This window comes from Brienomyrus brachyistius, chromosome 22 (assembly GCF_023856365.1).
Source record: "Brienomyrus brachyistius isolate T26 chromosome 22, BBRACH_0.4, whole genome shotgun sequence".
NCBI classification, from domain to species: domain Eukaryota; kingdom Metazoa; phylum Chordata; class Actinopteri; order Osteoglossiformes; family Mormyridae; genus Brienomyrus; species Brienomyrus brachyistius.
The window spans coordinates 11156316-11182303 of NC_064554.1; the positions used below are offsets into that span (position 1 = coordinate 11156316).

At 50.9% G+C, this 25988-nt stretch overlaps 1 protein-coding gene across 5 annotated transcripts in view; it reads right to left on the minus strand.

The window, feature by feature from the left end:
- Positions 1-25988, minus strand: part of LOC125718524 (voltage-dependent T-type calcium channel subunit alpha-1I-like) — a 99330-nt gene that overhangs the window by 22238 nt on the left and 51104 nt on the right. The window contains exons 6-24 of one of the 5 annotated variants that reach the window (XM_048992428.1): positions 21751-21910; positions 17164-17506; positions 16672-16764; positions 13223-13556; positions 12633-13045; positions 8557-8708; positions 8259-8444; positions 7606-7723; positions 7359-7514; positions 6447-6537; positions 5676-5818; positions 5195-5278; positions 3671-4159; positions 2996-3096; positions 1715-1838; positions 1548-1616; positions 681-859; positions 460-586; positions 123-248 (exon numbers count right to left, since the gene is read on the minus strand). In XM_048992428.1, coding sequence (XP_048848385.1) covers positions 123-248; positions 460-586; positions 681-859; positions 1548-1616; positions 1715-1838; positions 2996-3096; positions 3671-4159; positions 5195-5278; positions 5676-5818; positions 6447-6537; positions 7359-7514; positions 7606-7723; positions 8259-8444; positions 8557-8708; positions 12633-13045; positions 13223-13556; positions 16672-16764; positions 17164-17506; positions 21751-21910 — 3488 coding nt within the window. Of the gene's footprint in view, positions 1-122; positions 249-459; positions 587-680; positions 860-1547; positions 1617-1714; positions 1839-2995; positions 3097-3670; positions 4160-4769; positions 4827-5194; positions 5279-5675; positions 5819-6446; positions 6538-7358; positions 7515-7605; positions 7724-8258; positions 8445-8556; positions 8709-12632; positions 13049-13222; positions 13557-16671; positions 16765-17163; positions 17507-21750; positions 21911-25988 lie in introns of all 5 variants that reach the window. The other 4 variants (XM_048992429.1, XM_048992427.1, XM_048992431.1 and 1 more) reach the window with 4 other exon arrangements.

The following is a 25988-nucleotide window of genomic DNA, read 5'->3' on the forward strand; positions in this document are numbered from 1 at the left end:
CACAGCAGACACACACACACACACACACACACACACACACAAAGACAGAGGCGTGTTCAGGGATTCCTCAGCACATACCGGAGCCTCCGGACACACGGGTGCAGAGGGCAGAGATGACGTACCTGGCCCAGGTTGTCAAAATTGTACTTGTGATGGACCCACTTGTAATTAGCAAGAAGGCAGTCAGACTTATTGGTAATATTCTTCACATCTGGGCCCAAGCAGTAGAAAAACTTGCCTTTGAAGAGCTGGAAGAGGAAGTAGAATGGACACTTGTGCTGTCATGTGACGCTTTAGGTGGTGCGCTGCTGCAGCCCTGGGACTACCTGAAGCTACATGAAGCTGCATGACGCTACCTGAAGGCACCTGAAGCTACCTGAAGATATTCGGCAGGATAACATCTGTTTGAAATAACTTAAGCTACAGCGGAGAAGATCAGTCTGCGGGGGGGGATCTCACCTGGACCCCCAGGATGCCGAAGATGATGAAGAAAGCGCAGCAGATCAAGACGATGTTGCCGATGGGTTTGAGGGAGGTGATCAGGGTCTCCACCACCAGCTTTAATCCTGGGGCTCGGCTTATCACCCTGGAGGCAGGCAGACACAAACTTACCGTGCGGTTCAGTAGATAAGCGGGAGGCGCAGAGGCTTTAGGGATCGGCCTGCATTTCTCATGCTGACCTGAGGGGGCGCAGTGTGCGGAGCAGCCTGAGAACTCGCAGCACGCCCAGGATCTTGGCCCCACCGGCCATGGAGACCACGATGTCGACGAGGGACACGAACACCAGAAAGCAGTCCAGCACATTCCAGCTGCTACGTAAGTAGGCCTGCTCCCCCAGGTACAGGCCCATGGACACCACCTGCGGGGGGGGGGGGGGGCATTAGCCTGCTTCTCTGCTACGTTCCCCTCCTATGTTTACCGGCTTGCGCGTTTGCCTGCAGGGATGCGGAATGTGATTCAGGGACTCTCTCCAACTCACACCACATGCGGTCCAGCGCACTATACTCTACGGCAAGGTCCTGACAGGTCCATCTCCTCTTCTCACGATTAGTTAATTATTGATTCCATTGCATAATTGATGAAGGAATTGTGTCAGAAGCTCGCAGTCGCCTAGACGGGGTATGTTTATGATGGACTGCTTCTGAAAGGGGAAGCTTTGATTAATTAAGATAATTGCTTAATCGTTCGTGTAGAGCAAGAAGGGGGTGGGAGGGGCGCCTCAATCCATTTCTCTCCAGTGACAAGAAGCCAGACGTTTTTGGGAAAGAGGAGAGGCCAGGATAGAAAAGAGGTGACAGGAAGTGCACATCCATGCAGAGATACCGGGCCATGCATACAGGGCCGCTGCTCTCAGAGACAGGAAGTGCACATCCATGCTGACCAATCAGGAGTGACCTTTAACTTCATTAATAGAATGTAATGTCCAGCTTCCACAATAGACACTGCTATAATAGTGCCAGTGTTGCGTTCATTCATTACAGTGACACTGGGGACGGTGCCCACCCCTTAGTGTGAGGCCAGCAGGAGAGTGAGAAAGAGTGTCTTACCTTGAGGGTCATCTCCCCCACGAAGATGATGGTGAAGATGTAGTTGGAGATGGTGAGGAGAAGCCTTTCCTGGGGAGAAGAGGGGGTGGTGGGTATACAGGATGAGCTGAGAGCACAGCGATCATCAAGCCCCAGTCCCAACACTACCCACAATGCCGCAGTCTCACCAGGCTGCCCTGGTGGATCTTGGGCCTCTCCAGGGCTACGGTGATGCAGTTGGAGAAGATGATGCCCAGAACTACGTAGTCGAACAGCTTGTGCGCGATCACCGACTGGCAGAGCAACCGGAACCTGTGTGGAGACAGCAGGAGAGCTCGATGTTACCATTTATCATGGCTGACAGCTGTGCAGTTATGATACACGTTTGTGGTTTTACTCATCCCCACCTAAAACAAACCAAAGGCAGCTAGGAGCGGTCAGGCAAGGGTTAACACAGCCGATACTTTACAGGAGCCAGTTCAAAGCAGATCAAGATTATCCGCTGCGGCAGCTAGGAGGCTGTTTGTCTTACAGCCTTTTGAAGATGTGATCATTTCACGGAACAAAGGGGAACGTTCAAATCCCACAGCGGATGACAGAGGACTGCGCCATAATTAACGGCCTGCTTAAAACTCCTTATAGCGATGACAAAGCTCTCTTCCCTAAAAACGCCGGAAGCTTAAGTGTTCACATCATGGACGAGCGTGTGACGGTGAGACAGCGAGAGCCCGGCATTCCCTTAGACAGCTGGGGGACGTGGATATCCATGTCGGCTCCAGCAGGAGATCAACATAGCAGCCAAGTTACTTCATAAATGAATGGGGAAACGTTTCCCCTACTGATCAGCATAGTTGACAATAGAGTCTAGGCTAGTCCGCCTGCCCTACAAAATGCTCAGTTAGTTTTGGATAGTAATCGACTGGATATCTGCACATTTTAGCCCTGGATTGCGGATCACATGAGAGGCTGGAGCTCCATGCGATACAAAGCATCATTCGACCTACTGTGTACTTCGCGTAACATCAAAGATTCACGAGGAACCGTCGCAAGACATTCTGTCGGTCCATCAGGAGCCGTGCCAGTGTTCACACTTAGTCAAAGGTCAGAGACATCCTGAGACACTCACACAAATCGGGCACAGAAGATATTAATCTTTGAGTGTTGAAGTCTCGAAGGTGAGACAAACAAATGAAATTTGAGGAGAAAGATGAAACTTATGAAAGGTCTTTGCAGTTTCTTTAAGAAATTAATGAATTAATGTCTTGATTGATCATTTTATATATTTATTTTCCAGTGGTATTGATCTTAATCCTGAGCAGAGTATAGAAGCTGTACACCGTACACCGTGTTCTGCTGGATCAAAAGGTTGTGCTCTGTTAGAACCTCAGAACTTCATGCTTTGATGTGACATTGACCATATTTTTTACACATCTTCTGCAAGTCAGGAAGAAGGGCGAGGCGTGACTGACTTGTTCTGAGGGGAGAAGAGGTAGACAGACCAGTCTTCTCTGGCCTCGCACCAGTCCGGCCTGTACACCTCCATCATCTTCTGGACCCGGAAGCACAGGCTCTGTGGGTGAGGAGGCAGATCCCCCAGTGACTGGTCGGCCCTGCTGGGCACACGGCGCCACACGCACATTGAAATCCCTCCTAATTGCCCTCATTAGAGCAAATACTTTAACCCCTTCCCACTAGTGACTTTCGAGGATACAGATTCTAGCAGCAAACAATAACCGAATTCAGCATCAGACATTAAATAAGCAAACGCTGCTCTGGACCAAGTGGAATGATGATCTTGCTGTAATATGCTCATTATCTCCAGCCTGCCTCGCTTAAAAAAACCGTAATGCACAAAAGACTTATCGTGAATTAAACCCTGAAACAAATTACATTCTGCCGGATCTCTTTGTAAGAAAATAAGCCCATAGTAATGCTGCAGTTTTCTGACAACTGTAATTATGTTAATAAATAACAGTTGTGAGTATTCAGCCATCTTTTGGGCTGGAAGTTTACTGAGTTTGCTGTCGCGAGGAGAGACAGTGGACAGTGGCACACAAAGCCGCCAACACTGAGCTGCAGCTGTACGCGAATCGTCAGGTGGGGTCTGTAAGCGCTCCGGACGGGCGACAGCCGGCCTCACTCACATAGTCGATCTCCTCGTCGAGCTCCTCCCTCTCCGCGCGGGTGCTGACCTGCGGGTAGACCTCCCCCAGGAGCTGGGGGCTGGGGCTAGGCGCCCTGCCGTTGCAGTCCTGGTGCTCCGCCGGCAGCCCGGGCCCCGGCACTGCCCCCAAGAGGCTCTTCTTGTGTGCCAGGGGGTTAAGGGGCAGCACAGTGGGCACCTGCAGAAGCTCGGGCAGCTCCAGGGAGAGGGCGCGGCGGTCCCGGCAGGGGGCGAAGCGCCGGGATAGCGAGGGGGGGGGTGGCAGGGGCAGCGGGGGCAGCGGGGGCAGAGGCGGCGATAGCAGGGACTCATGCTCCACTGGGACGGAGTGGGGGCCACGGGCTCGCAGGCTGCTCCCCCCCACCCCCCGAGAAGAGCGGCCCAGGCTGTTCCAGCTTGACCTCCGGCTCCACACCGATTGCGGGTGAGGGCGGCCCCAGTTGTGGTAGAGGGAACTGTGGCCAGAACACTGCACTCACAGAAACAGAACAACAGGAATACACAGAATGTACAGCTTGTCTGGTATGAGATCCATCCATCCATCTTTTAGTCACTTATCCAGTACAGGTTCAGTGGACCTGGAGCATATGGTAGGCAGCATAGTGGGGGTACTTCCTGGACTGGATACCAGGCCTTCGCAGGCCTCATGCATGCATAGAATCATACACAGAGCAGTGTTTCCTAGCCTGGTCCTTAAGGACCCACAGACAGTCTACATTTTCGCTCCCTCCCAGCTCCCTCCCAGACAGTCCACATTTTTGCTACCTCCAAGCTCCCTGCCAGACAGTCTACATTTTTGCTCCCTCCCAGCTGCCTTCCATCTGTTTTTACCTTTCACTTCTAGGATGTTCGCTAATGCAGACTAGGGCTAAAGGGTTTGGGGACATTACTGTGAAGGCGGTTTAAAGCGCGGTGACGTCATGGCATAGACCTCACCCAGAGGTCTTTATCACAGGCTCAATTCCTGCCTGGGAAGTAACTTGGACTTTTTCAGTTGGTAACTCCTATGCTGTTTCAGGGAGGGTGTAATTAAGGCAGGGAGGGTGTAATTAAGGCAGAGAGGCAGTCTCCTCGGTTACCTGAAGGGATAATATGCTTGAAAGGTCATGCATCCGCTGATTTACACCCACTCTCTCCTGCAGACGGCACAGCGATTGGCTTAGCATAACCAACAGCTCAGCACAGCACAGTGTGTCACAGCAGATGGTTCAGCACAGCAAACAGCACAGTACAACAAAAGGCTCAGCACAGCACAATGCATCACAGCAGATGACTCAGCACAAAGCAGTCTGTCGCAGCAGAGAGCACAGCAGACAGCTCAGCACAGTACAGCAGACGACTCAGCACAGCGTGGTGTGTTACAGCAGACGGCACAGCACAGCAGACGACTCAGCACAGCGTGGTGTGTTACAGCAGACGGCACAGCACTGCAGATGGTTCAGCACAGCAGACAGCTCAGCACAGTACAGTGCAGTGTCTCGCAGGAGTGGCCGCCTGTGCTCACCAGGGAGCATGGCTCCATGTTGCCCTTTCCCAGAGAGGCTACGCTGCTGTTCCTGTAGCCCAGAGCCAGGCTGGGCCACTCCGCCTGGTATGCACAGCGGACGGCACAGTTCAGCAGACGCTTCAGCACAGCACAATGTGTCCCAACAGACATCACAACACAGCAGATGCACAGTTTAGTACAGTGCAGTGTGTCACAGTGGATGGCTCATCACAGCAGACAGGGCAGCACAGCACAGCACAGCACAATGTGTCACAGCTCAGTACAGTGCAACGTGTCACAATTAATGGTTCGGCCCTACAGATGGCTCAGCACAGCAGACAGCACTGCAGACGACTCTGCCCAGTGCGCTGTGTCACAGCAGATAGCTCAGCACAGTGTGGTGTGTCATAGTGGATGGCTCAACACAACAGACAGCACAGCAGATGGCTCAGCACAGCGCGGTGTGTCACAGCAGCGGCCACCCTTGGCCTGTGCTCACCAGCGAGTGCGGCTCCCCACCGCCTTTGCCCAGAGAGACTACACTGCTTTTCCGGGAGCCTAGAGCCAGGCTGGGCCCCTTGGCTGGAGCGGCTGGAGTCACGTCCAGGTGTCCGTTGGGGGTAAGAGTGCAGATCTTTGGGTCTGGAAGAGCAGTGGGGGGGGCATAATGTTTCAGTGACAAAAATACTGTGTGTGGCTCCCTCACACATGGGGTCAGCTTTTCGCTTGTGCCGCAGAAAACACAAAGAGCCCACAGATTTCTGTTACAGTATTAAACTTTCATACTAATGCATGCTTGGGAGCACTGAATGGCACAATATGCTGGAATCGATTAAACTGGCATGAGAAAAGGAGATTTTTAAATTCTCGAAAGCCAGTTTTGGAAGTTTTATTAAGTTAAAAGAAGAATCTCCTTCGGCTGCAGTTCGGAATCGAGTGAGGGGAGTGATGTATGAGGCTGCAAAAGCAACGCCACTTATTAATCCAGCCTCCTGAGTCATGATGGTTCTCTTGTTACCCAGGAGAGCAAAGCAGCCAATCAGAGCCATGGCGATTCACACGCCACTTTCCCGGGCTGAGGGAGGCGGCGTCCGCCGGGGCACCGGAACGCATGTTTATTGTCCTTGTTAACCTTAATTGAGAGGTCTACCGCAGCATGTCATGCTTCTGAGAGGTGATATTAATCACAAATCTCTCAGTGAAGGAGAGAAATACCTGGAAGTCACTCACACATCTGTCAGGCGAGGAGGTGGGAAGGTAAGGAAGCTACCTGAGAGCTGGATGGAATCTCTTCTTTTCTCTGTCTCCTCAAAGTTGGAAGAAGACTTGTCGTCCTCAGAATACGAACGATTGGCATCGCCCTGTGAAGGCAGGAGAGACAGACAAGAGAAGAGGAGGAGAGATGGAAGGAAGAGAAGGAGAGGAGGGCAGGAGGAGAGGAGGACAGGAAAGTAAGACAGGAAAAGAGGAATAGAAGAGGACAGGAAGAGAGGAGGCAGTAGGAGAAGGAGGAGAGGAGGACAGGAAGAGTGGAGGACAGTGGATGAGGAACAGAGGAGGACAGAGGAAGAGCAGGAGAGGAGGACAGGAGGAGGACAGGAGGAGGACATGAGGGCATCAGAGACTGTCCATGTTTTGTTCACACATCCTGGCTCTAACTTGGAACTCTGTAAGCCTGCAAAAATGACACCTGTACCGTGAGCCTTAAGGACAAATGGTGTTACAATATCTGCATATTCTTGTATTTTTATTTTATAAATATCTACATATTATTTATACTTTATATAATAAATGCTGCATATTTTTATGCTAAAAATGTCTGCACATTATTTACTTTTCTGTTTTCTTTATTCCCTTATTATTCCATACTATTCAGTTTTTCAGGATATTCTATTTCTGTACGATGTACTTTTTGATTTCTTTACACCGTGTTTATTTGTTTGCACTCTGTGCATCGTCACTGCACTATGCGTATCGTCACTGCACTATGCGTATCGTCACTGCACTCTGTGTATATTTGTCTATAATCAACATGAAGCTTTTTTTTTACCTTATATTCCAGATGTTACAGATTATTAGATCCACAGCACTTGTGATTCTATTTAGTGATGATGGTGAGTCACATATATGAATCCCTATTGGACGAAGCACACGTGGCCGCTGGTCACATGACCGCCCGCACCTCTGCCTGGAAGCCCTCCACCAGGATGGCCACCAGCAGGTTGAACAGCACGTAGTTGCCAAAGGTCATGAGGGCCACGAAGTAGAGGGCGGCCCAGGGGGAGGTGGAGGCCATGCCGTTGTAGAGCACCATGTTCCAGTCCTCCTGGGTCAGGATCTGCGAGCGCACAATCAAAGAGGTGAGCCCTGGCGGGGAAGCACATGTAGGATGGCGGCGTAGGGTGAGATGATGAAGCCGGGCAGCTCACCTGGAACACGGTGACGATGGCCCACAACAGCGAGTCGAAGTTCTTCCTGTCGGGAACCGTGTCGCCCGCCTCAGTCTTCAGGCTGAATTTACAGCCAAAGATGTGCATTCCTAGGATGCTGCGGGTTATATCACCGCCGGAGGGATTAACACATTTGTGAATTTACTTTTCGGCAGAGGAACTTCCGTGTCAGCCAGTGGGGTTGCCAGATGATGTTTGCTGAGCCACTGCGTAGGGTCTAAGGCGGGTAAATATTACGGCGGCAAGACAAAGGTTCAGCGGCGGGGGCCATTTTGTGCAAATCTCCCATTTTCGGTTAATCGCAATCAGCTTTGCTGTTGCCCGAGGATAAAGGGCAGAGTCTGAGTACTCTGGACGCACATGGGACATGCATTTGGCTGGAATTAATATCGCTGCTGCTAGAGATGGAATGCATGAGCTCCAGCCCTCAGGAAAGACAGACGACCCCCAAGGTGCAATGGCGAAGACGGATCAGATCTTTATTTATTAGTTTATTGAGGCGTCACACAGCCCAGACAGGCCCCTGCGTACTGGGGACACACATTACGGATCATCAAGGAGTCCCTTGGCCAGAGCCAGACCAAATTCCCCCAGCCACCACACTCACGCTGACAGTCGGCTGGAACACAGACCTGAAGATGAAGATGAAGAGCATGAGGAGCATGCAGAAGGTGGCCACGTTGTCCATGGTCTTCATAAGCACCACCAGCTGGCGCCGTAGAGCCGGCATGAAGCGGACCAGCTTGATGACCCGGAGGAGGCGGAAGGTCCGGAGGACGGACAGGCCGCCATCAGCCTGGCCCACAATCTCACACACGCTGGGGGGGGGGGGGGGGGGATACAGCCATGATGGTTGGCACCACCTCCCTAGAGGACCTCCTCTTCACCCATCCCACCCCCATCCCTAGACCCCTGACCCTGAACCCAGACCTGATGATGACGATGATGCCGTCGAAGATGTTGTACGGGTTACGCAGGTAGCTGAAGAAGCCGAAGGCAGTGAGCTTGAGGATCATTTCCAGCGTGAACATGCTGGTGAAGACGATGTTGCTGATCTCCAACACGTTGGTTAATTCTTCTGGCTGGAGGTATTACAGAGCGACGAAAGCGGATTAGCAGTAGCACGATGCTGCATATTTAGTGGAGGATGGTAAACAGGAATAAACGAAGGACACCTCTGAGTACCTTCAGAGCATCTGGACACAGAAGTGCCAGGCTTCAGCTGAGCGTGAGAAGCACCCTGTAGCAGGACAGCAGGACTCCCATGACAGGAAACAGCTAATGATCAAGCTCATGGAGCTGACAGCATCTACTGACGGGGGCTCTCACTCCATCTTCTCCTGGAAAATACATTCTGGTCTCCTTTGTTCCTCGGCCCTATTATCAAGCCAGCCGTTTCACCGTGATCAATAGCCCCTCTATCGATCATCTGAGACAGGGGCCAGGCTCCCTCTCCGCGTAAGACTGCGTCGGCCACAGTGGCATTCGAAACGGCAGAGTATTGACACGACTATCAGCACTACTAAATATAGGCAGCTACACTTCTTACAAACAAGCATCATTGTCTCTGCCCCCTACCCTTCGATTCCTCACCCCACCCGGCCGAGGGAAACCTTGTCATGATTAAGACCCGGCTTCACGCTGCACCTTCCACTTCGGCCCAGAGTCCATCATTTTGCCAGAAAAGCAAACGTGGTGAAATGTCCAAATTAACGGCACAGATTTTTGTGCCAGTGACCCCGCTATTTATTGTTTCATGAAAGACATTTTTACGGAGTCTTTTGCACAGCCTGACTTAAAAACAGCACATACCTGCCAGACATCCTGGATGAAAATGGAGAGGACGTGGTGCTCTCATTAAGCTGGATTTGGCTTAACGCCGTCATGCTTCAAGTGCTAAGTACGTTTTTAAAATTTGTTTGGGTGTGCAGCTCATCTGACGTTTTTGTCGACGAGTTGCAACTAACTCAAAACACCAGAAAGTCACCTGGAGAAACCCACAGAAATCATCAGCAGGGTCCCTCTGTGAGGAATAAGGACATAATCAGCACGTTGCTTGGGTCCTGGGGGAGGGAGGGCGTCTGCAGGATGTCCCTCAACAAACGGTCAGTTAACACAATAAGGCTCTGTATGAAGGTCAGGATCCGAACCCAGACGAGGCGACGAGTGGCTGTGCGGGTGAAGGATCTATGCTCATGTTTGGAAGGTTCTGAGGCTAACAGAGTAATCACATCACTGTTGACCCCATGAACAAAACTTCTAACTCCATAAACTGCTCAGGTCTGCTGGGGTAACGGCCGACCCCTGATCCTGACCCCAAGGATTCGCTCTCATCTGTGTCCATGGGTCTCATAGATGAGCAAGACGGGACACGAGAAAACCGAAGCATTCCTAAGCATCTCGACTTACCGTCGCACAAACGGCAACTAAAAGATCTCATCGAGAGATTTGGTTAAGCAGCCGACTTAACAGAAAATAAAAGGCTTCATTAATTTCACGAGAGTGAACGTTGTATGGGTGCGATGCCCCTAGAGGTGACGGATAAAGGTAATAATCAGCCGATGGCAGTGAAACTCAGTGCCAAAACATCAAGCCTCACAATGTTTATGATGAATTACATCCATCCATCCATTTTCCAAACCGCTTATCCTTAAACCCTAAATCTACATGAGAGGACCTATCAGAGAATATCTACGCAGGATGATGCAGTGTGTCTACAGATTTATCTAGAGATGGTGGCTTATGAATCACCTACAAAGAAAATCTGTTGAGGTTGCCTTATTCAGTCGTTTGGGTATAATCATCACCAAACCCTGATCCAATCTGGTCACATGCAGGCCTGAGCCCACAAAGCGAGGGAGGTCTAACAGCTGACCACAGCTGGGCTACATTAACAGGGGGCCAGTTATCATAAAGAGAATCAGATTTTTGCGATTATTTCTGCACAGCCACCATTCAGCTCCATCATAACCACCCAGACCAAAAATAGTAGTTTCGATTTTCACTATGACTCACTGTATGCAAATTTGCCTTTTATTTTATAACCACAAAAGTAACAAACACTTAACTTGTCCTGCCAGAAATAAGCAGAATAATGCAGAGGGATTTTCACGGAGCATTTGAGGAGAACAACATGCCTATTTGTACTCCTGTGTTTCATCGCTTTAACACTTATGGAGCTTATGTTATTGTTAATGGTAGTTAACTTAGGAATCTTGTAGTAATATTTGTCCGCTGTATTGCTGCATGACTTTGCAATATTATTTAAGCGGAACGTGTATGTTTAAACTGATGAAAGAATCATAGGGGGCCCAGAACAGACCAGAGTAGTTAATATGCTAATTAATCAATAAGGTCTAATTATGTTTTTGCACCGGGTTGAGAACCGTCATTCCACTTCCACACTGAGGCAGCCGTCTGCTGCCTGAATATAATCCCGTCTTTCTCCTCTTCCTATGGCAATTCTTGTGCTAATTATGCAAAACAGGGAATGCTCTACTTTTTTCGTTGCCGTCGATTATAAGAGACTTGGCTGTGTCGGGGGATGGGGTCAGCACATTAAGGCAGACGCCCACATCAAGTCGTCCACACGGGACACCGAGGACACCGATGAGTTCATGTCCCATGAGATCATTGATGAGCTGTGTCCTGCTTAGCGATATGCTAACGCTAGCATTTTGCTAACGCTAGGGTGAGAAACCTTGAGATTTGCCTTCCCCAAGCCAAAAGGAGCAGGAGTGTCAATGGGAGTGATGGGTACGAGACTGCAAGCACGAGATGACAGAGAATCCCCCGTGTACAGCCTAGTGAATCCGAGGTCAAGGTCAGTCGAGCTGGAGCTTTGGATCTGCAGCTAATACAATTTCGAGATTTCTGGTTGATACGGGAGAAAAGTGCCTGAATCTGAAGAATCTGTACGTGGTTTATAATGGTGCGCTGTTTGTCTGTGTGATGGAAAGCTGCCATCAGCAAACAGCGGCTCTCCGGAGCCTGACAACAGAAATTATAAAGTAAAGCTGGAATTTTAAGTGCATTTACTGACATGCCTTGTGATTAATTCTGTCCCTCTGTCCACAGTCTGCTGTGGCCTCTGACCACTGTCAAGCTAACTGGATTTCCCACAAATGGATGGATGAATTTATTGACACATGATAGATCAGTAGTTATTAATGACTTTCCAACAAATTGAGTAACTTCAAGAGTTCCTGCAGTGGCGTGACTAAGTGCCTTACACTGACAGCAAAAGCAACTTAAGATATTTGATTATTCTGGAAGGAACTTCAGGATAGCATCTACAGAGAGGGGTTTACATTCACACTGAGAATGCTAAGTGTTACAATGAGTGTCAACTCAGCAGGAGTAGATATGCTCTTTACCTAGTCATGGTGCTTGATGCCCATGCTGATAGTGTTGATGAGGATAGCTATCATAATGTCTCTGATGTCAGGAGTAGATGTGCTGTTTACCTGGTCATGGTGCTCGATGCCCATGCTGATAGTGTTGATGAGGATAGCTATCATAAGATCTCTGATATCAGGAGTAGATGTGCTGTTTACCTAGTCGTGGTGCTCGATGCCCATGCTGATAGTGTTGATCAGGATAGCTATCATAAGATCTCTGATGTCAGGAGTAGATGTGCTGTTTACCTAGTCGTGGTGCTCGATGCCCATGCTGATAGTGTTGATGAGGATAGCTATCATAAGATCTCTGATATCAGGAGTAGATGTGCTGTTTACCTAGTCGTGGTGCTCGATGCCCATGCTGATAGTGTTGATCAGGATAGCTATCATAAGATCTCTGATGTCAGGAGTAGATGTGCTGTTTACCTGGTCGTGGTGCTCGATGCCCATGCTGATAGTGTTGATGAGGATAGCTATCATAAGATCTCTGATATCAGGAGTAGATGTGCTGTTTACCTAGTCGTGGTGCTCGATGCCCATGCTGATAGTGTTGATGAGGATAGCTATCATAATGTCTCTGATGTCAGGAGTAGATGTGCTGTTTACCTGGTCATGGTGCTCGATGCCCATGCTGATAGTGTTGATCAGGATAGCTATCATAATGCCTCTGTTGAAGTACTTGCTCTCCACGATGCTCCGCAGGTTGACACGCATGCTTCTCCAGAGTGCCCTGCACCAGCCCCAGCAGCTCATCCTCTTCCTCCTGTTCGCCTTGTGCTCCACAACCTCATCTGCCCCCTCATCCTCTTCCAGGTGGTTGCTATAACCATCTGTCTCCTCCATAGCTCTGTCCTCCTCCTCCTCATTGGCTGATACGCTCAGAGCTCCAGTCACTTCCCTGACAGGCAGAGCCATCCTGCAGTCTGGGCAGTCCTCAGCCACAGGCACGACTGAGAGGGCGAGGGGGCTGCCCGTAGGGCCAGTGCTATTCCCTGGCTTGCTGTGGCGTGGGCAGTGAGCTACTAGATCAGATAGAGGGAAACAGAGACAGGAGAGAGACGGAGAAGGAGTGGGGACCGAGAGTGAGCATCTGGTCAGTGTGTGCCATCATAGACCCCCCCAAATATGCAAATTAAGCAATTTAGTTGCCTGCCTCCCAACACAAAGCTCATCTCTAACTCCAACAATCCACTCACTCTGCTGGGGGTGGTAATGTCTGTCTCCGCCGTTGACGCTGGTTCCGGCTTCAGGCCTTCCTGCCCGCACTCTGCTCCCCCCTGGTGGCTGAGCACGGCCACGCAGAGCGTTGTAGAGAGCGGCGGAGCGCCGGCGTGCCTTACGCAACACGTGACACACGTACTGGAACATCTCCTCGTAGCAGTCGCCCGGCTCAGCCATGCTGGCCAGTGTGCTGGAGGAAAGGCAACGTGCTCGCTGCTCCTGCATCAGCTGGTGCTCGCGTTGCTTGGTCTCCGAGAACTGGGTGGCGATGACGACCAGGCACAGGTTGATCATGAAGAAGGAGCCAATCTGTGGGGGGCAAGGACTCCAGCAATGATATGGCACTCAGCATGCACTGAAAACACCCTGGGGTCGGTGATAGGCAAGAGAGACCCACACTACCCTTGAGCATTATGGGAATTCTCCTTTCTGTGTGCCCCTCATACTCTGATGTGAATAGCTCACCATTAAGCACATCCCCCACGAGCACGCTGATCTCTAGATCTTAATAGGAAAATCATTCCCTGCGGTTTACAAGGCGGCACATTTGCTAGTGTGCAAGCGGAGATAATGCGCTCATCGCAATCGCCTCTTTGCTTTCCACAGAGGCTGACATGCATGATACAAAGCCTGCGCAAGGCCGCTGGTTTAATTGCCGCGTAACAGATTTCATCTCCTGTCGGAGGAGCCTAATATCTTCATTTCTTTCCATTCGCTTCAGGGAGAAATGGATGTAGAGCTTCTCTGCGAATCGGCAATGGCTCTGCAGGAAGTTTTCTGGTTTCCACTTAAAATGAAAGGCAATCCATTCGGAGTTTGAATGTCTTCAAATTGCAATTTCAGATAGCCTTGGTATACTGTAAAATGAGCCGGCATAGTCAATAGAGAACAGCACCTCATCTTTCACACACAGGCGCTGTAACTTATCATCCTTCACATGAAGACATTTAGTCGTGTGCATCGCGTGCATGACTGTAGATGGGTTCAATCGCTGTTAATTAATGAATGAATGAAACTGATCTTTGCTTTCCTGACATAGTTTGGGGTAGTAGCACTTAACAGTAATGGATTGTTTCTCAATATGTGTGCTTGACCGTACTTATGTTCTTGCGTACACATTTCATGTTGTCTTTCATTGCCAAAGACCAGTTCCAGTACTCAAGAACAGAAGTACGGACGATGGCAAAAATCCCCGGATGTCGTTCTCGTTCCGCCCCAGATATCAAGGATGTATCAGCTGCATACTTGCCAAAACGAGACCAATCCCATGATTCCCTGCGCGCCAAGTTTGTTCTTGGGAGGCAAGTCTTGCCAAGAGCATAAGTACGACCTTTGCGCTCTTGGTGTTGAGAAGCACCCACAGTTTGGTGGTAGGGGCATCAGTGTGGGACAGCACCCCCCACACAGTCTTCTGGTGACCTTAGTACAGCAGCAGAGTTATGAAGCGCTGAACTCAGGCGCTTTCCCAGGCGGGGCGTGCAGCCAACATCTAACTCATCATGACTGAGTGCCTCCCCTCAGCCCTGCCCACATTTACATCCTGCAGCAATGACGGCCTCCTCCTGTGGCCAGAGAGACATTACTCTACCCAATACATCCCAGCCTGGGAAAACTGGCAAGCGCTGCTGATTGGCTTAGTGTTCGGCCTGCTGCCAGATGACCTCAGGCATGCAAGTGGCCCCTTTGAGGGTTACATGGGGCCACTGCTGGCTGTAAATTCATTCCAGCCCGAAGCCCTTCTCTGATTGGTCAATCCAGACTGCATGGTCAGCGAAAACGCCTTCCAGCTTTAACGTGAACATCACACATCGCTCTGTAACGGTGCACAGAGTGAGCATCTGGGGCGCGCAAGAGCGCTGTGCCTGCTTCCTGTCTGCACTGCACATGCTCCGAGTGGGCAGAATATCAGGCCAGCGCGCACGGTGCTCCTCTGCGCGACCTCCATTAGCGGTGTGCGTTTGCTTCTGTCTGCCAGGCTGTGAGTAAGGATGTAACTGCGAGAGCTCGGTGTGTGTGTGTGTGTGTGTATTGGGGGGGGCAGGGGTCTGGAGACAAATGAGGAGGGCAAACAGAGACATGAGCCGAGGTCAGACCCAGCAGAGGAATTTAATCTCCCAGCAGGCTTCATTCAAGCTGTTTAAATCACCAAAGTATCACTGTCTCCCAGAAACTGACCTGACTCTCCGCAAGACGGCACAAGCTGCTTGATTATGCCTGATTTCTTTGCAATTTAAAAGGCGTTCACAGGAGATTTGGGATGAATTTCAGCTTAATATCATCTGTGCCACTGCACCTGATCTAGCCACTCGGCCTGATTAGTGGGATCCCGAAAGCAGACAATCAGACCAGATTAAACGACCCGGAAGGAGAATGATAAACTAGCCTGCCCGTCAGCTCCGACTTTCAGCCCAGGAACAGGGTGGAACAGATGTCCTCTGTGGAGTGTATATCACACATGCGAACCTATCCATACATGCGAGAATGCACTCATATAATCTCCACCTCATTTATATACTGCCTGTCGCACTGATATATTTCACAGGGAGACTAAATGCTGACTCTGGAAGCTGAACGGATCACAGGCATCATGGATACAGCTGCCATCCAAGAGGCATGCCACAGCACCCCCTCCTGGCCCCTCTGGACACAGCGCCATCCCACTGGTGGCCCTAATTAAGTGGCCTCTCTCACACTTAGTTACCCATTGGAGCTCACTGGTGTGCAAACCTGCTTCTCTTGGACCTGAAACACCATGATGTCCAGCAGTTGAGGACAGTCAGTTTTCAAGGTGAAAACCCACCTAAACTTCTGCTGGAAACATGACAGTGACTAATGAAGCACTTTTTCATTAGGTCACTAATAGGGCTAGTAATAGGCTTCAGTGTAAGTCATGTTATGGATAGCAGCTCGCTAAGAGTTATTAGATTAGTTTCTAAAGGTCCATTAACTCTGGATGTTTCTTTGGTGAACAGGGGAGCTCAGACCCAAAATACCAGCCGCCTTTTCACTCAGGTCTGTCCAAGTCTCATCGAGGTGTGTCTCTGCTCTGTGTTAACGCCGATCTTTTGATAAAATTACAGCTAACTGAGCTTCCATATCCACTGTAAAAATTCATAATCTGAATGTTCGGAACTTAATTCTGGAGATGACCTTGCAGGAAGCGAAGCGGTAAATACAGTAAAGAAATGTACAAGAGAGAGTCCTTGGTTAAAGGGCATCAACAAGCCTCCACATGATATTTACTATTGCAGGCTATCGGATTAGATCTGGGTGGTGATTTCTGCCTGTGTGGGACTGAGCTTTCATTGGTCACTGCCAGATGAACAGAGATCTGTAGTAGAGTACTGCAGGAATACTGTAATGCAGCCACCGTGTGTGTATCAGGCAGCCTCAATCTGGGGCTGTGAGAGAGAGGGACACTTACGATGATGAGGAAGATGAAGTAGATGAAGTTGTAGAAGGAGTGAGCGTCCATCACGTAGTACATGATCTCCACCCAGCCCTCCAATGTGATCACCTGAGTGGGGAGACACACTCGCTGGTCTGGAGATCGACTAGAGATGCTTCAGCCCCCCGTGTGTGTCTCTGTGTTTGTGGGTTATGTGTGTGTGTGTGTGTGTGTGTGTGTGTGTGTGTATATATATATATATATATATATATATATATATATATATAGAGAGAGAGAGAGAGACCCCCTTTTCAATGGAGAAACTCAATTTTATAGAAATCTATGACTGTAATCAAAAAACTACAAAGTCTTACATTTTGTTTGGTTACTCATGGTTAAGGTAGGTAGGGGTTAAGGGTGTCATTGTTATTGGTATTGGGGGGTTCTCCCCATAGAAATGAATGGACCGTCCTAGTCCTCACAAAGATATGAGTAGAGGTGATTGTGTGTGTGGGTGTGCGTCAGCACCTGGAAGATGACGATCCAGGCATAGCCGATGTTGTCGAAGTTGATAGCTCCCTTGTGCGGGTTGCTGTGGCCAGTCTGGCAGCGGGTGTAGTACTGGTTCCAGTTGACGCAGAGGCCGGCCACACTGACGCTGCCGTTGACCAGTGGCTCGGGGGCCAGGCCCAGCGCCTGGCGCCGCAGCACATCCTCCTTGTCCAGGCAGCACTCGCGGCCGCCCTCCCGCCGTGCCGGCACATCCTGGCACGACATGATGCCGTTGTCGGCCGCCAGAGAGCAGATGAAGGGTCGCTCATCGTCCTCCTCGGGCTGGTAGTACGGCGTGGGGAGGGTAAGGCCCGACGTGCTGGGAACGTGGGACGGACGGCATTAGAAAGATGAGTCCAAACCCTAATGAAGATCTTGGGGGGAACAGCCGTTAGACCTTTAGAATCTCATGTGAAGGTATACAAGTTTTATTTGAGTATAAAGAGATACAAAATTTTGGTCTAGATATTGCTCTCTGGACCTGAACTATCCTATTGATGATATGCTTGCTTGGGGCCTAGATTCCAACTGAGCTCAGCGAGTGCCGCCTCCCCCCCCCCCCCCCCCCCCCCCCCCCTCATTATCTGCCGCTCTCTCGCTCCATGTTACGAGGGCACAGGAACGGCTGTCTGACGAACACGATTCGTTAAGCTGCGCTGAGACGGCACCCTGATCCCCTCGTCACACCCTGCTGGCCGGGCAAGGTGCTGCCTCTGAGCTCACTGGCTGACAGAGGAAGCTGGTAACTGATGCTCTGCCTTCATTTGTAATTCTCAGTGATACGGGGGCCTTCCCAGAATGCCCTGCGGCTAAAGCCCAGCTGAAAGACAGCAGCGGGAGGTTGGGAAGGACAAGGCTAGTGGGAGAACCACCGTTAGATGGTCATGAAGCTCTGTTAGCATCTATCAAGCCGCTGTTACCATAGAACAGTACATATATAGCTACACTTTTTATATTTGTTTCTGAACAGATGACAAAATGCAAACACGGCAGAAGAGTGGTGACGTGTCGTGGCCATGCTGAGCGTGATCGGGTACGAGCGTGCCCTCTGGGCATTCAGAAAGCACAGCCCACCCTTACTGGCGCAGACAGGCCTGTCACATCGGCCTATTTGTTTATTGCGTCTCGGTGCATCACTCTGCTGATCAGGTCCTCTGCTAGGCTCAGCTAACCTCACTCGTATCCCACGCCCGTCCCAGCCGGGCGCATGGTGCGGACACCCCCAAGGCAGCGCACAGCAGCCCTTTGGGGCCAAACGATGGGGTGCAACCTGCTGATCAGCGCTCTGCCTAACTGTGATAAAGACACATGCAGAGGAAGAGTGCATCATACCGCCATAATACTCCTGCCACATGTGTCAGAGAGCAAATGACAGGATCTGATCCAGATACAGTGTGAAAGCAATATTCTGACCCCTTCTAGTGGCCCAGTGCCCCCTCCCATCTCCCCGAGTCAGACACCGGCAATCCTGCTCTCTGTTTCTGATAATACTTAGGCAGTGCATCTGTCACAGAGGCCATCAGCTCCTGAGTGCCCCCCCCAAGCAGAGGAGGGACAGAGGGGGTGTCAGGGAAGTCACAGCCTGAGAGGTGAGTGATACAGTCAGGGTGTCTTGCACGGGCTAAGAGAGCTGAAGGGTGACGTGTGACATGGGGTCACAAGACGCGGCGTGACACCCCCACGAGTATTTAAATACTCAGACTCGTACAAGTGTATACAAATGCTTAGATCACAGATTCACAAAGAGGTCAGCCTAGCAAGCACAGCTGGCAGAACATGAACCCTGTACTCTCAGGGTTGTGGACTCGAGCCCCACGTTGGTTGCTGCTGTTTCGGGGGCAGTGGGTCGGCAGAGTGATGTCACCCTTGGTCTCTGAAGCCCAGTTGTTCTGGAGACTGTCTGACTCTGCTTTCCCAAAAAAAAAAAACACACGTGCTGCTTTGCATTAAAGCATCTGCCAAAAAAATAAACACTGAGATTAGCAGCTTGCATGCATGACGACAGAGGAAGTGAGCGTCCCTGCAGGGTGACAGGTGGTGTCATTAAAGGGACATGGACTGTCTCACATTATTACCTGTTTGTAGCACTCTGCACACAGGCAGACTCATTAAAATATGCCCATTTTAATAAGTACAAGCTGCACTTCTTCTTAATTATTCCTAATTACATTAAGTTGTAATAAGCTTTGGGAAAGAGATTTGGGGAAGGTTTCTGTCTGTAATACAAAGGTAAACAGGAAAGACAGACATTACGGAATGTTGTTAAAACCAACCCCCACCCCACCAAGGATGGCCACAGAAGAAGGCAGAAGCCAGCCCACTGACAGACCAATCGCCACCGAGCGACAACGCTGTAAGGCTGAGAAGCCCCTCCCCCCTATATAGCAACGCTTGGCTACTGAGGGCAGGGGAGTCGCAGATTGCAGCCCTTCTACTGCCCTGTCTTTCAAGCCTGCAGTGGCTGAAGATTCTCCCTGATCGAAGGGAGGCAGAGCCAAGCAGCCAAAGTTCAGAGAGGCAGGGGCTGAACTGACAGCGACAGAGTCCCCGGAGTGGGGGCACTCTGATATGGCGCACACAGCCATCTGCAAGGAAAGCGGCAAAGAGAAACGCTAAATGACACTGCCAGCTTGAAGGGAGTCATCCAAACCTTTTGTGCATATGACAATGTATAAAATACACCAGTGTGCATGCTTGGGTACAGTATACCGCATTTAACTCGGGTAAAAGCAAGAGACAACCTTGCAAATACCTAACACTGACTACCAGCAACTGCTACAAGCTAATTTGTGTAGCTGTGGAGCCCCTGACACCTAATTTCTTCTGACAGGGCAGATTACCCAGAATCCTTCCCGCTGGATGTTAGGGTGCCTTCGCTAACAAGGCTGTGATTTGCCTCAGAATTCATGTATTATTATTCATCACAAAGGTCTAGATGGTTGAAAAGTAAGTTATGGATCTTTACAGCATTACACGTGTTCCTCCATAATGAAAAAGACACTTTAACTCACAGCTTCTTTAATCTGATTTGAATTCAGCCAACAACTCAATCAAGGTTAATTAATTGAAGACCCGGGAATTAAAACCAAGGTGCCTCTCGGCCCCCAAACAGACTCCTGGGAAGTGTTATAGGTAGCACAGAATTACTTTGAGGTCACAACCCGAGTGTCGTAAATCCTACCCCCGTAATCAGCTAAATACAGGGTCCTCAAATTTGATTACAAAGGCCCTTGTCGTCATGGCCACTATGTCTCACCAGTCCTCTGTGTTCTGTTCAGTCCTGTACCAGCTGTGCTGACTGTCACCACCTCTAACATGTGACACTGATGTCTGAGCCCTTGGTAAGCAGGCTCCCATAGTGCACTGGGGCGAGCGAGCTGTCACAGTGCACAATGTCCAACCTCTGATAATAATCCCATGCCAGCAAGTATCTATTTTATATATATATGTGTATGTGTGTGTGTTTATATATATGTGTGTGTGTGTGTATAAATATATATGGTACATCATCTGGGACATGGATACTGGCACCTTTTATTCATTAGACTGTACAGCTGGGGATGGTGCTTCATTCACGCCAATTATCTCCAAAGGTGAACCTTCCACTGATACCATGACAGGACACAGTCATTTCTCCCCCCAGCATGACAAGATCCAGGCATCGCTCGAGGAAACAGATGCTCTTGGCACAGTAACCTGGGTACCAACATTCTGGCTATAGATGATCGGGGGGAGGGTGGGGTTTTGGAGACGGTGGGCAAATTGTTAATGCAAAGTGAAAAGTAGAGGAAAGATAGAAGGTGGGGGCTCATCATCTACCCAGAGAAAAGACAGGGAGTCCTAAATAAGAAAAATACAGGCATATGTGAGGGCATATGTGTCGACCTGGATAACAGTGGGCCTGCATTATGGTGGAACAGCAGCCTGTGTTAATTGTAATATTTGTTTATGCTCCAGATGCTTTCATGTGTAGCTGACATTTTTATACAGCAAGGTATTTATTTACCAGAGCGGTTCGGGACACGTCGCGTGTGAGGCTCACAGTGTGAAGCACTCGCATTTCCATCTTTGCGGGGCCTTCCCACTGGGTCTTAGAATAATGCAATTAGAGCCGCACTCCACGACAGGCCGCCGAGGGGATGCTGGCGAAAGGGCGGCCAGACAGACAGACACAGACAGGCAGATAGTCAGACAGACAAACACAGACAGACAGGCAGTCTGGCAGACAGACAGACAGTCAGACAGACAGACAGACACAGACAGACAGGCTGGCAGACAGACACAGACAGACAGACAAACACAGACAGGCAGACAGAAAGACACGCAGGCAGACAGGTTGGCAGACAGACAGGCAGTCTGGCAGACAGACAGACAGTCAGACAGACAGACACAGACAGACAGGCTGGCAGACAGACAGACACAGACAGGCAGACAGTCTGACGCAGACAGGGAGGCTGGCAGACAGAAAGACGCGCAGACAGACAGGCTGGCAGACAGACAGACTGGCAGACAGACAGCGAGATAGACGACCAGAGGGACAGCCCTCCCTCCCCGGGGACTCACAGGGTGAAGTTTTCCTCAGGGTAGCAGCGGTTACGCAGGAGCCCCGCCCATAGCTGCACACCAATGATCCCAAAGATGAAGAAGACGAAGAAGCAGAGGAGCAGCACGTTACCCAGCATAGGGAGAGTGTCCAGAAGCAGGTTCACCAGGATGCGCATGCCTGGGGTACAAGGGAGAGAGGGAGAGAGTGAGGGGGGGGGGGCAGTAATCACACACGGAAGGGGGGGAGAGAGAGAGGCAGGGGCTAATCAAACACATATAGGGAGAAGCGTTATTTCTGGGGGACCTCTGACATTTTGATTTTGGGGTAAAATAAACGGATAAAGGAAACAGTCTGTCGAGCGTATCTGGGAAGCATGAAGTTGAGTGTACTGTGGAAAAAGGAAGTCAAGCGCAGTGGAGGAGCAGGAAGCAGAGCATATCGGGGAAACAGGAAGCTGAGCGTATGGGAGCAACAGGAAGATAATCGCATTGGGGAACTAGAAAGCCGAGAAAATCAGGGAAACAGGAAGCTGAGCTTATCGTGGAAACAGGAAGCCATTGGAATGGGGTAACAGGAAGCTGCCTGTATTGGAGAAACAGGACGGAAAGGGAACGGGGGAAATAGGAAGCCAAGCATATCATGGAAACAGGAAGCCAAGTGCACTGGGGAAAGAAGAACCCAAGAGAGATGGAGAAACAGAAAGCAAAATGGATCAGAAAAATGGGAAACTACCCTCTTATCATGCCCAGTGGGCCAGGAAGCTGAGTCCATTGTCCCTCTCCATACCCAAGTAGCAAACAGCCACATTCCGCCCTGCGATGGGAATAGGTCCTCCAAGGAGTCACTTTTGGAAAACAGGCTTAATGAAGGGCTGCCCGCCATTGCAACCCACCTCCCCAGAAGGAGCTGAGATGGAATTAAGGAGCTTATCCTGCCGCAGAGCTGGTCACATGACTACCCCCCAAGGTCACACGGCAGCGGCCCTGGTGAGAGCACAGCCAGCCTGCAAGTCTCCCCACTGCCGCTGGATTGGCCGGCATAGGGGGTGGAGCCAGGGTTGGCGGCGGCTACGGTGACACACAATGTGGCAGCAGTGTGGGTCATGCATTTAAGAGCCCCGCACCGATAATGAGGGCGGGGGCGCTGTGGTGATGAAGAGCCCCCTCCCGCCTGTGGTTATTTAGTGTGTCGCTCGAGACGTGGCTGTGAGTGTGCTGCTGCGAGAAGGAGCAGTTAATTGAAATTGAATTTCTGAAAATCAAATCATGGGAGCGTGTGGGGGGGGGGGATGTGTTGGAGCCTGGGGGGGTGCAGTGCCTCCATGTCATATAAGCAGAAGATGAAGGAGCAGAGCTGTCATTGGCCAAAGCCCAGCAGTGGGTATGAACTACGTTGCTCTCTCTCTCTCTTTCTCCTCCCCGCCTGCTCGCCTGCTTCATCTCCTCCATCTATTCTCTCGCTCTGCTGGCCTCAGCCTCTCATGCACTATGAAGACCTGGCCTCTCATTGAACCTCCCAGTGCATCGCCCCGCTCCACTGGTGGCTACTCCCATCCCCAAGCCCCAAACCTGCCTCCCGGTCACTATTCAGTCTGACTCCTGCTCTCTGGCTCCCTCTTAAATATTTAATCTCCTTTTGTTCACTGTGTCTCAGCGTGTGCACAGCGTTCTCAGCACAGGAGTCAAGCAGTGTCCAGCCAGTTCTCAACAGGCAGGCCAATACACGGGGATGCACCGGAAATGGAGCGCTCAAAAATACTTGAAAAAAAATACTGAGCACCTCGCTCAGTGTTGGAAACGGAGAGGTCAAAAATACTCCGACATGCTCAACGTCGGAAACGGAGCACTCAGAAACACTCTGAGGTGATCAGCATCGTAAACAGAGCACTCACAAACACTCGGAGGTGCTCAGCGTTGGAAACAGCACTCACAAACACTCTGAGGTGCTCAGCGTCGGAAACAGAGCACTCATAAACACTCGGAGGTGCTCAGCGTCAGAAACAGAGCACTCACAAACACTCTGAGGTGCTCAGTGTCGGAAACAGAGAACTCAGAAACACTCTGAGGTGCTCAGTGTCGGAAACAGAGCACTCAGAAACACTCGGAGGTGATCAGCGTCGTAAACAGAGCACTCACAAACACTCGGAGGTGCTCAGCATTGGAAACAGAGCACTCACAAACACTCGGAGGTGCTCAGCGTCGGAAACAGCACTCACAAACACTCGGAGGTGATCAGCGTCGGAAACAGAGCACTCACAAACACTCGGAGGTGCTCAGCGTCGGAAACAGAGCACTCACAAACACTCGGAGGTGCTCAGCGTCGGAAACAGAGCACTCACAAACACTCGGAGGTGCACAGCGTCGGAAACAGCACTCACAAAGACTCGGAGGTGATCAGCGTCAAAAACAGAGCACTCACGAACACTCGGAAGTGCTCAGCGTCGGAAACGGAGCACTCAGAAACACTCTGAGGTGATCAGCGTCGTAAACGGAGCACTCACAAACACTCTGAGGTGATCAGCGTTGGAAACAGAGCACTCACAAACACTCGGAGGTGCTCCGCGTCCGAAATGGAGCGCTAACAAACACTCGGAGGTGCTCCGCGTCCGAAATGGAGCGCTAAGAAACACTCACAGGTGCTCAGTGTCAGAAATGGAGCGCTAACAAACACTCGGAGGTGCTCCGCGTTGGAAACGGAGCGCTAACAAACACTCGCAGGTGCTCCACGTCGGAAACAGAGCACTAACAAACACTCGCAGGTGCTCCACGTCGGAAACGGAGCGCTAACAAACACTCACAGGTGCTCCACGTCGGAAACGGAGCGCTAACAAACACTCAGAGGTGCTCCACGTCGGAAACGGAGCGCTAACAAACACTCGCAGGTGCTCCACGTCAGAAACGGAGCGCTCACAAACACTCGGAGGTGCTCCACGTCGGAAACGGAGCACTCACAAACACTCGGAGGTGCTCCACGTCGGAAACGGAGCGCTCACAAACACTCGGAGGTGCTCCACGTCGGAAACGGAGCGCTCACAAACACTTGGAGGTGCTCCACGTCGGAAACGGAGCGCTCACAAACACTCGGAGGTGCTCCGCGTCGGAAACGGAGCGCGCAAAAACACTCGGAGGTGCTCCGCGTCGGAAACGGAGCGCTCACAAACACTCGGAGGTGCTCCGCGTCGGAAACGGAGCGCGCACAAAAACTCGGAGGTGCTCCGCGTCGGAAACGGAGCGCTAACAAACACTCGGAGGTGCTCAGCGTCGGAAACAGAGCGCTAACAAACACTCGGAGGTGCTCAGCGTCGGAAACGGAGCACTCACAAACACTCGGAGGTGCTCAGCGTCGGAAACAGCACTCACAAAGACTCGGAGGTGATCAGCGTCAAAAACAGAGTACTCACAAACACTCGGAGGTGCTCAGCGTCGGAAACAGAGCACTCACAAACACTCGGAGGTGCTCCGCGTCCGAAACAGAGCGCTAACAAACACTCACAGGTGCTCCGCATCGGAAATGGAGCACTGACAAATATTCGTCGGTGCTCCCCATCGGAAACACCTAGTGTCAGTGCTGATCAGACATAACGGAATTAAATAACAGAAAGTGGATTGGTTCTGGGCCGTGTTACTGCACACCATTCTGAGTTCTGGATAATGACAGAGAGCTGCGACTCCACCCTGGTGATGAAGGGCCTGGTGCGGCGGTCGCTTTGACCGCAGGACGACCGTGAATGCCCCACATCTCCCGCAGACAGATATCGAGCGGCTCCACCGAGAGAAACCGCCGGTGGTTTCGAGTACATGCTGGAAATGTCAACACCGTCGATTCCCACCAGGGGGCATGTGGCTGTGGAGGAAATTGATCGGACGAAAGGCAGGACGAAAGGCAGAGAGAGCATTGCTGGCGTGCCATGGCCACCTGGGATGCACTGACGTCGGCTGACTCCAGGCCGGAAACATGCGTGTACTGTGGCATGGTTCCCGTACCCCGACTGGAAACCAAACACGAGATGACAGGACAGGCGTGGAATTTACAAGCCACTTTTTAGGGTGAAACGATGCAGAGTCGTTCATGGTTAAGCACATGCCAATACTTCATTGGCATATTGTGTAGGAGGCACATCAAAGGGGTGGAGGCAGCCCAGCACTTGACAGGGTCCCCTGAATGCATAAAACTGGGTGGGGCGCAAGGCCATATTTTGACAAGGGGCCAAAAATTTCTAGGTACGCTTCTGTTGTCTGCTATTTGCACTGTTTTG